The 10,835-nt window shown below is 42.4% G+C and overlaps 2 protein-coding genes across 4 annotated transcripts; one reads left to right on the top strand and one right to left on the bottom strand.

Moving 5' to 3' along the window:
* Positions 1-3,177: 3,177 nt before the first annotated feature.
* Positions 3,178-7,497, bottom strand: LOC123867296 (protein ST7 homolog). 3 transcript variants are annotated; one of them, XM_045909285.1, is made up of 5 exons: positions 7,336-7,497; positions 7,012-7,223; positions 6,711-6,905; positions 4,585-5,312; positions 3,178-3,631 (listed from the first exon to the last, which is right to left on the bottom strand). In XM_045909285.1, exons 2-5 carry the CDS (start codon positions 7,153-7,155, stop codon positions 3,328-3,330), a joined length of 1,371 nt encoding a protein of 456 aa, XP_045765241.1. In that variant the 5' UTR covers positions 7,156-7,223; positions 7,336-7,497; the 3' UTR covers positions 3,178-3,327. The 3 variants fall into 3 exon arrangements, with proteins under 3 accessions (XP_045765241.1, XP_045765240.1, XP_045765242.1); XM_045909284.1 differs by having other exon boundaries at positions 7,012-7,497; XM_045909286.1 differs by lacking the exon at positions 3,178-3,631 and adding an exon at positions 3,675-3,942 and having other exon boundaries at positions 7,012-7,495.
* A 506-nt stretch (positions 7,498-8,003) lies between these two features.
* On the top strand, positions 8,004-8,385 carry LOC123867914. The gene has a single exon (XM_045910247.1). It carries the CDS (start codon positions 8,145-8,147, stop codon positions 8,319-8,321), a length of 177 nt encoding a protein of 58 aa, XP_045766203.1. The 5' UTR covers positions 8,004-8,144; the 3' UTR covers positions 8,322-8,385.
* The last annotated feature ends 2,450 nt before the right edge of the window (positions 8,386-10,835 follow it).

Raw genomic sequence — 10,835 nt, 5'->3', positions numbered from 1 at the left:
ATCCGGGCACCCGCACCGACCACTCCCCGCACTCTCACCTACGGGGGCCTACTTTAACACTTCACAATACTTTTTCGCGCTCATTTTTCTAATTTTAATGTTCGCACGTTGAAGCGATACAGCGAGTCAGGTACCTAGATGTCTCGTAGATATGACGTGTGTCCACGACGTGAAAAGACTACGAAAAAAAATCAAGATTGCAAAAGTGAACTAAAAATCATAAGTTTTTCCTCACCTCTACCTACTGTAGTGTATACCCTAGCGTAGCCATCATATCACTCAGAGAAGCATGTTAAAATATTTTCAACTGATAACATGCGCGAGGGACACAGGTCACAACACCAGAAGAGTGTCGTGAAAAATCTAAAACGTAATCTATACGTCTTAGTATTATTATAAAGCGATAAAGTTTGTAAGTTTGTTTGTAGGAAGTAATCTCTGAAACTACTGAACGAATTTGGAAATTAATTCCATACGTTGAAATAAATTCCATACGTTGTGTAGGTACAACGAAATTATTGAAAACAAAGATTCATGTATTTATTTATTCGTGAATACTACGGATATTTTTTTGGCACTTGCATTCTTGCATCGTACGTATTGTGCGTCTCATGCACAAACAACAGATCCTGTGCATTTTTGCTAAGGCGCATGCTACAATGGCAACTTTAAATGTAACGTCAAACTTTATGCTTAAAATCGCAATCCATACTTAATATTATAAATGCGAAAGTGTGTCTGTCTGTCTATCTATCTGTCTGTCTGTCTGCCACCTTTTCACGGCCCAACATTGTAACCGATTCTGACGAAATTTGGTACACGGTTAGCTTATATCCCCGGGAGGCACATAGGCTACTTTTATCCGGGAAAATTAAAGGGTTCCCAAGGGATCTTTAAAAACCTAAATCGACGCGGACGAAGTCGTGGGCATCCTCTAGTCACACTAATATTATAAAGGCGAAAGTTTGTATGTGTGTGTGTGTGTGTATGTTTGTTACTCCTTCACGCAAAAACTACTTGACGGATTTGGTTGAAATTTGGAATGGAGATAGATAATATCCTGGATTAGCACATAGGCTACTTTTTATCCCGGAAAATCAAAGAGTTCCCACGGGATTATCAAACCTAAATCCACGCGGGCGAAGTCGCGGGCATCGGCTAGTTTATAATAGGTAATTATAATTATTCTTAAAATAAATGATTTTTGTCAGCCCTAGCGCAGACTGCGGTGTATGTGGGCTGCAAAGTGCCAACGCCAGTCCCAGTTTTTATCTGGTGCTTTCGTCTACAAAGTTTGGTGTACGATATTCACTTTTCATTAAGTCTGCAATTTATAAAAATTAAAATATTTTTCTAATTTTTCCGTCATTATTTCATAAATTTCAAATGGTAAGTATTTTATATCATCTCACAAATCTAATAACTCTGACCATCATACGGAGTACAATACTTAGTTCCTTTGAGGAAATGATTTTGAGTTTTATTCTCTAAAAATAGTTTTCGAAATCTGAAATGCTCAGTAGCTCAATTGAACGAGTTTAATCGAGCGGAGCACTAAAAGTTTTAAACAATCATTATTATTTACGTACTTTTCGTTTATTTGCTACATTAGATACTTAGATAGGAGCTACACTGGAAACACTTTGGAAACTTTTTATCGCCGAGGTATATTTTTGAAAACATAAAACAACCTAAATGTAATAAATAAAGTATCGTGTGAATAAAGTTTTATCAGTAAAAGTTTTCGTAACTCGTGCTCCGTCAGTTCCGCGGCGGATCGCGCGGCGCACCCTCCCGGCGGCGTCACTCGCGACACTGCCGCCGCGCCGCGCCGACTGCTGATGCTGTGCGCCGCGCGACCGGTCTCCACGATGCCTGCCTGTCTAGGCAGATACAATACGTGCTCTTGCCTCGTGGCCACTGTCTATTGAACATTGAATTACACCCTGTTGCTCGCAGGCCATGCAGACATCTCAGGCAAAGAGAAATTATTTTTCATACTTATTGCATTACCAATTCTTTTGTTAATATTATATAAAAAATTAGCTTCGCCCGCGGTTTTATTTGGTACTAGATGATGCCCGCGGGGATTTACGTTTTTAGAAATCCCGTGGGAACTTTTTATTTTTCAGGATAAAAGTAGCCTATCCGTAATCCGTCCCCGGGAGGCAAGGTATCTCAGTACCATTTGGTAAAAACATTTTAACGGATGATCCTTTAAAAAATCCCGTGGGAATGCAACTCCTTACAGCATAATCAGGGTTGAGGAGTTAGGTCTGTACGGGAGCTGTGTCTGTGTGCTCGACCGTACCAATACGGAATTCCCACTGAGCCGGTAGCGCCAGCTGGGCCGACGCGGACGGTTGTGCGTTGAAACTTCTATATATAGTGCAATTTTGTAAACGCTCTGTCAATGCGATTGAAAGTTGCGTGTTCTACTTGAGTTTCCAATTAAGCTACCCGTGCTGCCATCCAGGCCGCGGGTCGTGAGTTATCAGGCTGGGGTTCGTGTTTCGAGCGTTGTTGATTGAGTTTAGAAGCGATATCTTGTGAAGGTGGCAACCGCTACAGGTCATACGACAGTTTTACCTACTTGGTATAGGTAGGTACCTCCAAAGACAATTTATAACCGACAGTTTCTAAATCCCATCAGCTTTGGTGGTCAGGTCCCCTGCAGCATCAAGATTAAGGAGTTGGAATCCAATTTTTTATAAAACAATGTCGTAGTTAGTTTCTTTATTGATTAAAAAAAATCGGTACAGAAATCTCCAACATCTCGGTGTACATAATTAGGTATAAAACACAACTCCATTTTTGAAAGTCGGTTAAAAAAGGAATCTATGTTACTCCTTAGTTAGTCCTCTACTTGTCTGTGAAAGCCCGTCAAAATAGGTTCAACCGTTTTGAAAATCAGCCCGTTCAAACAAAAAGACAAACAGAAACAAATAGAAATAGACAGTAATAAATTTTATAAACGTGTGATTCAGTTCAAATAACCATATGAGCTTATGAGGTAAGTAGTTATTTTAAGGAGTATAGATGAATTATAGTAAAGCCTGTAAGCACAGAGTAGCGAGCTCGTGTGCTGCAATGTATAAGGACGAACTGCGTTTTTGAACGTTTCACTGGTATTTTTAATAGAAAGACGTTCAAAACAAAACAAATGAATGATTTCGGTTATATCTTATTTTATTGTTGTCACAACATAATTTTTTAAATTTACTTAACATAATCGTACATAGGTAGTAAATTATCTATAATACATTATAGTCCATCGAGTTTCAGTTTAAATAAATAATAACGAAGTAGTGTAGTCTGTGAGGAGAGCTACAGCGCGGACAGCAGCGGCAGCAGGCGGCGCGGGTCCAGCGCGTGCGCGGCGCGCGCGGCGGCCAGCGCGGCCTGCGCCGGCCAGCGGTGCGCCAGCAGCGCCAGCAGCGCCGTGGCGGCGCACAGCGCGGCGGCCAGCGGCAGCAGCGCGGGCGCGCGGCGCCGCGGGAACACGGACAGCGCGTGGTGCGCCGGCAGCAGCTCGCGGTCGGCGCACTGCGCGCACGCGCCGCCGCGCGCCGCGCCCCACGCGCCGCGCCCAGCCGCGCGCTCCGCCGCCGCCCACGCCACGCCCAGCAGCCTGCCGGCATACAGTCGCTCAAACCAGGAACAATACTAACTCGTTATTTTGTCGCCACAGTTTATATTCAATTCAGAGCCAGAGGTTCAAAAATAGAATCCTGAGCGTAGCGAGGAATTCAAATGCTCGGGCGCAAATAAAGCAGCCGTGCGAAAAACACAACTTTTCATCTCGCTACGGCGAGGAAAACACTAGATACACGAGGCGTCAGTACCGCGGAGGTTTCAATGAGTACAGTCCGGCGAGGATGTTGCGGTGAGATTGACAGGGGGCGTCCTTGTAGCACAAAGGCTGCCACCAAATGAAGTCTTCTGTTTTAGGGAATATGTTGAAAATGTCAATATTGAAAATTGAGTAAGTTTATCTAATTTTAACCGAATGAGAAATTAAGAAAGGCGCCCCTGTTTGCACGTCCCTGTTTGTACTCGGTATTTTTCCAACATTTTGTACGCTAAATAAAAAAACTATTATGCTTAAAAATAAATGAAAATCAGTTTTAGAATGTACAAGTAAAGCCCTTTCATATGATATCCCACTTGGTATAGTTATCTTACTTTGAAAATTAAAACACATTTTAATTTTTTTTTCTGTGATGTAACCACAAATTCACAGTTTTCAGATTTATTCTTGTGCTATAAGACCTATCTAGTTGCCAAATTTCACGATTCTAGGTCAATGCGAAGTACCCTATAGGTTTTCTTGACAGACAGACACGACGGCCGGACGGACGAACAGACAGACAGACAGACAAAACAAAGTGATCCTATAAGGGTTCCTTTTTACCTTTTGAGGTATGGAACCCTAAAAACAGTGAAATTTACATTGTTTACTTGCTACGTGGGACAGCTTGCCACTTCACAAGATGGCGGCGTAAGTTCCGATCTCGGTCACGCGCCAAAAGAGCATGTGTGCATTGTGTGTGTGTCGAGTGTTAGAGAGAGAGAGAGGCCCACCTGAGCGCGCCGTCGGCCGCGCGCCAGTGGCGCAGGTGCCAGAAGGCGTAGGCCACGGCCTCGCTGTCGCCGCGCCGCAGCACGTGCTCGGGCGGGAAGGTGAGCGCGCGCAGCTCCAGCAGGTACTCGGGCACGTGCGGGTTGTAGGCGATGGCGCGCCGCAGCGCGTGCAGCGCGTGCGCCTCGGCCGCGGGCGTGACCGCGCCGCGCGCGCGCAGCAGCGCCGCACCGTACGCCACGGCGGCCGAGCGCGGCGTGGGCGCGTCGTCCAGGCGCGCAAGCAGCGCGTGCGCGTCGGCCCAGGCGCGCTGCTCCAGCAGCACCTCCAGCAGGTTCTCGTGCAGCTGCAGCGCGGCCAGCGCGGGGTGCGCGTCGCGCGCCAGCTCGCGGAACAGCCGCGCCGCGTCGCGCAGGCGGCCCAGGCGCCGCGCGCACATAGCGGCGCGGCGCTTCACGTGCGCCAGCACGGCTGCGTCGCGCCGTGCGCCAGCCGCGCGCGCCGCCTCGCCCGCGCGCCAGGCGCGCCGCAGCACGCGCTCCGCCTCGACCACCGTGCCCGCCTCCTCCTCGGCCAGCAGCAGCAGCGCGGCCGCGCAGTCGGGACGCAGCGCCAGCGCGGCGCGCGCGCACGCCACGCGCGCCGCCGGCTCGCGCTCGCGCCACGCGCGCGCCAGCGCCCCGTCCGCGCCCTCCGCTTCCGCGCCCAGCCCGAACCACGCCTGATGCTCCTGCGGACCGCGTCATACATGTTCACCTCACTCGCTCAAAAAGGGTGCCTTCGCTGCCTACAACCAGTCAGCAAAAGTCGTTGTGCGAGTGATTCTAAGTTAAAATCCTGAGTGTAGTGAGGGGCACAAGAAACAAAAACTTAGCTAGTGTGTGATACATACAACTTGTCACCTCAATCCTCCTCCTTGTATGTAAATGAGTTAATGGTATGATTGATTGTCCTTACTTGTTGAATTGAATCAAATACAGTGTACCAAAACCCTTAAAGAGAAATTGTCAGCAGCAGTACACATTTCATCTTTCATAAGTTAATTGTAACTTCTGTAGGAACTTTCTTTACAGATGGTGCGATAGGTGTAAATACCAGCATATTGATATATTCTACGGGAAGGTTTGCATCTGAAATCAGGAAATGTGTCTAATTCGCTTTCTGATAGTGGCTGCAAACCTTACCATGCTTGTGGAGGAATGAATCAATATGTTAATATATATGTGAGCCAAAATAATTTGCCCGATCGGGAATTGTGGTTTAGGCAATGAGTCCTTTGTGTGAAAACTTAACTGGCTCAGTGTATTTGTCTAAAATAGACTATGAACTCATTAAGCTGTATGTTTTCCTAAATAAATAAATTTTTAAAAAATAGCGAAACAATACAAGATGTAAGAAAAATATTTATATGTTACGTATCTACTTACTTATCAATATGCTTAACTTAAATGATACGATAAAATCAGTCTCTGAACAGGTCTTCGCACCCTTAGCAAGTCTCCAATTATTATTAAGTAATAGTTCATTGGTCTTCAAGTATATTAAAGAGCAAAAAAAATTATTTTAAGACTTAACAAATCAAAGGTCATTAACATTTCTACCTAAAATATTATTAGTCTACTCTCATATCTTAAAATTCTGAATATGAGATCAAAATGTGTCACTTATTGGTTTAATTTATTCACTAATTTATACACTTTATTATGAAAAAAAAACATTAATTATTAATTATTGTAATTAATTCATTATATAATAATAATTCTATTGTGGCATTTTTGACAACAAAAACAAAATTTTATAATATAATAGGTAGTGATTTTAGAATCTCATGAGATCTGTATCCCTGGGCCGAGTGGTAAAGAGCTAGTCATGTAAGCGATAGCTTCCAGGGTAGACGGAAAGAAATAAACTATTTTTTATTCTAAATTCATATAATACCTCGGCTAAGTTCTAATGCCATTGAAATAATATGTAACTAGCTTCTTTAGCTTATCAATATTGTTGTTTTACAAAATGCTTACTACAATTTCACTAGGAGGAGAATGGTTTTGTTACTTTGGAAATAAATTTTGATTTAATTAGTTTTTAGCATATTTATACCATGAGTGTTTTAGTGGCTGACACGTACCTGTGCGGACAGGTTCATGTCGTAGTAGGTGAGCGGCGCGCGGCGCGCGGCGCTCCACAGCCGGCCGTACTCCGCGCCGCGCAGCAGCGACATGGGGTTGCGCCACACCTTGCACTCCGCCGCCTCCGCCTCCGCGCCCGCGCCGCCCGCGCCGCCCGCGCCGCTCAGCCACGGGCCCAGGTGCGTCAGCGACACCTGCGCCACACAGATGCTTCAGATCCTAACTGGCAAAGTATTTCTCTAGCGAAACGCACATCTAGAAGAACCAAAGTTGCGATAGGAAACATTCCGACAGGCTTACCTGTTCGATGAAAGAGGTGCCATACTTGCGAAAGTACCACCACTCGAAGATGAGGATGAGGCCGGAGATAAGCGACGATGTGCCCGTCAGAGCTACGTAGAACTTGGGCGTCAGCGCGCCCAGGAACGTCGACGAGTCCCACATCGCACCGGCGCGGAGCCGCCTGCTCGCCGCCGCCCACTAGCAGCTAGCAGGCAGTTACAGAACTCTCACTGTAAGGCAACAAACCCTACACTGCTTCCGCTAGTTCGTCGCCCAATAAACACATTTCAATACTTTTTCTCATTCATTAGGTACAATAAATATAAAAAAATAAATAGGTACCTAATCAAAAGTCAAAACCATTTTACAAAGTTCCAAAGACTACAATATTATACTGGCAAAGTTCTCTGCATGTTCTCTGTGACTGGTGACATTAACATAGAATCCACAGAATCTCCGAATCAATACCGTTTATATTGTTTTTTTTTATTTCTTTTGCGGCCTGGAGAACCGAATAAAATAAGAATCACAATCACTTACAAATTCGTCACAAAATTCGCCATATAACAGCTATCTTATATTAACTCAAAACTACTCTGGTCTATGGTCTGTGAACATCGAAGTTCCTAGAACCCAGAGCCGTAAACCAGATAATAAAATACAAAAAAAATGTTTTTTTTTTTAAATCTGGCTTTACTCTGATTAGCCAATGTCAAGTTTGTGATATTTTCAAGTTATTGAATTTATACAAGTATGGACTCCGTCTGCGCCGGCGCCCGCCGACATACGCGCGGCGCCCCTTTAGAGCGCTTCCCAGTGAGTTCCACCACCAAAAAACACCAACTAACACAAAAACCAGCCACTCTTAACAAAAAAAAACACTCTGAAACAAGCACAGCACGCGCGCCAGCAAACGCCATCACAGACGAAGTCCAAAAAAATTTGTTTACTCTGTTATTCCGTCTACGGTTACTTGTCAGCTGACAGCAGGTGCTTGTCAGTTGTCAGTGGCATCTGGTCGGTGGTCAGCCGTCAGTGGTTTGTACTCTGTAGTCTGTACTCTGTGATCTGAGGATTTTATTCGTGACATTTTTACGTAACACGAAAGTCGAAAAGTGTCTGAACACATTTTCACAAAAGAAAGAGCCGAGATGCTGGGCAGGCTGGGCAAGAAGCAGATGGAGATCGCGGCGAGCTTCGCCTCGTCGGCGGCGGGCTACGGCGGCTGCGCCTTCCTCGCGCTGCTGTACGTCACGGACTGGAAGCTGTTCGTCACCCGGATCCCCTACTACGGCTCCAAGTTCAAGGACCTGCCGCCCGAGGAGTAATGCGCTCGGGATTAAGTGTTTCTGTTTGTTCGACTAGTGATTAATATAAGTTATAGATTTCCAACTGACGTTTCATTTGCTTCCTCTTAGCGTACCTCTTATTTTACATTCTGTAGTAGTCTGTAGTCCCGTAATAAATGGCCAATCCGGGGTATGCTGGGGTGAGTCCGTTCCTTATAGAGCAAAATCTCAAGTTTCTAAGCACAGTGATTTAAGCTGTAGGTATGTTGCTATGTGAATCAGTTGTCCTATCATGTTCCAAGATAGATAAGTAGGTACCTGTGTAATAAGCAGTTTCAATCAATCAATTATTTTAAGAAGCCCCTCTTTCAAATCTTACATGATCAAATTCAAATTCAAATTCAAAATGTTTTTATTCAATTAGACTTTTACAAGTTCTTTCGAATCGTCAAAAGCATCTACCATCATCATCATCGTTAGCCTGCGGATGTGCACTGTTGGACATAAACATTCCCTAACTAATAAGTCATTTTTAATAACTATCAAAAAATCCTTAAGGACCACCACCTGCCTTTTTCTATTTTTGGTCTACCTGAAAGGCGTCTCGCACTACGCTTGCTTATGCACAACCTACATTTGCCACTCTAATAATACTTGCTTCCTAATGGTCTGTGTCAGTGACATTGGTTTTCCTGCAGATCCCATCATTTTTGGATCTTATTATTTGAAGAATCTCCATATGAGTAAGTCACTCAACAACTTTGTTGTGAGCGACAACAAGTTGTGGGTGAGGGTGTTTGTTTGTGTCCCAGCACACGGCGCGTAGCTTTAGTTTTAAGTTTAATCAATCATCACCATAATATCATTATCTTACTTCCACAATAAATTGACAATCAAAAAGTGTACAACAGTCATAGATATGTCAATAGTACACAATTTGAACAAATTATTTCAATTTGAATTTCAGAAAGTTGTATAAGGAGACCATAATATTTACAATTATGGTACATGAAAAATAAATAAATATGTCATGGATGTACCAGTGATGCCTACACAAATGTATTTATAATGTGTTTTTGCGTGCAATAAAGATTTTCTATCTATCTAAATGTTCTAACTCAGAATACTTCACTGTGGACACTTTTTCAACTTTGTTGTTTATAATGTGTTTATTGTGCGAAATAAAAGAACTTGTGTTGCTCTGAAAAGAGAAACAACAATCGAAGCTGTTACTCCACACTTTAATCAGATTTCAATATCCAAATTACATTAAAAACATTCGGCAAAAATAACGTTCATTTTCAACACTCGCACAACTCTTGACAGTTGACAGTTGACACTTGTGACGTGTGCGCGGCAAATTCAAATTATGTTGCCATCTAAATGAAGATCTTCATTTACATCTCCCCCCCCACATTAGTCATCAATCTAACACTGGAACCAGTTTTGTTATGTGGAAAAGGTTTGATTCACACTTTTTATGTCCTGTATTTATTTTGTAGACTGAGTTTGAAATTTTTTCTAAAATCTCATACGGACCAATTTTTAATTCATCCAGTTTTTTCCTGTTTAAACGATTACCATTTTCAACATATACTAGGTCTCCTACTTTTAATTCACACGTTCTCCTGTTCTTATCAAAATGTTGTTTATTATAATTGTGCGATTTTAAAGTATTTTCAAATGCGGTTTTCCTATCTTGCAATAAATCATTATAGGTTTTATCTTGTTTTAATTCTTCTGGTAATATGTCGACATTTTTTCCTTCCAATAGATATTTTGGTGAAAATCCTGTTACAGTGTGTTCCGTTTCATTGTACTTTTCAGTGCATTCATGAGCAATAGTTGTCCAAGCTAGTTTATCTTTTCTTTCATTTATCTTACATCTTATTTTGTTAGTTAATGTTTGATTTAATCTTTCATTCAGACCATTTGAAAATGGTGAATTTACCGCAGTGAAGATGATAGGTATATTTTCTTTGTCTAAAAAATTTTTGAAATCCTTTGAATTGATGCCTGGATATTGATCGGATAGAATTAGACCAATTTTATTTTCATGTGTTACCTTTTGAACCAACTTTATAAAATCATTGGAATTTTGAGTTTTTGAAGTCAAAATGTAAGCATATCTCGAAAAGTGGTCTACTAGGAGGTGTAAATATGTCTTTGTAGAACGTGAGCCACCAAATCCACCAATAGTATCGATAGACATTATTTCAAAAGGGTAAGTAGCCGGACCTAAGTGAGACATGAGTCCAAAATTATATTTTCCTCTAGATTTGTTTTTTATGCAAATTTCACAGCTGTCACAAATTTTTTTGATATTGTATGTTAAATTTTTCGCTGTATAGAATGGATTAATTTTCCTTTTCATCTGTTGTATTCCAATATGACAGTACTTATAATGTATTTTCTTTATAAATTTTTTACTGAATTCTTCAGTTAGTAATATCTTTTCCTTTTTCCCATCCTTACGATAGTATATGTTATCTTTTAATGTTACTTTATATTTACTCTGTTTTATATCTTCATTCCTTTTTTGATCATTTTGTA

This window comes from Maniola jurtina, chromosome 8, assembly GCF_905333055.1.
Source record: "Maniola jurtina chromosome 8, ilManJurt1.1, whole genome shotgun sequence".
Classification (NCBI taxonomy): Eukaryota; Metazoa; Arthropoda; class Insecta; order Lepidoptera; family Nymphalidae; genus Maniola; species Maniola jurtina.
Note: the sequence above shows the minus strand (reverse complement) of the source record. Positions and strands in the feature narration are given on the sequence as shown.

What these genes read in the sequence shown, in the direction of transcription:
- LOC123867914 (XM_045910247.1), top strand. Translation starts at nt 8,145, where the DNA reads ATGCTGGGCAGGCTGGGCAAGAAGCAGATGGAGATCGCGGCGAGCTTC.
- LOC123867296 (XM_045909284.1), bottom strand. Translation starts at nt 7,155, where the DNA reads ATGTGGGACTCGTCGACGTTCCTGGGCGCGCTGACGCCCAAGTTCTAC. An exon ending in ACATGAACCTGTCCGCACAG is followed by an intron (nt 5,313 to 6,710) that starts GTACGTGTCAGC and finishes CGCGGTCCGCAG; the next exon opens with GAGCATCAGGCGTGGTTCGG. An exon ending in GCGGCCGACGGCGCGCTCAG is followed by an intron (nt 3,632 to 4,584) that starts GTGGGCCTCTCT and finishes GTATGCCGGCAG; the next exon opens with GCTGCTGGGCGTGGCGTGGG.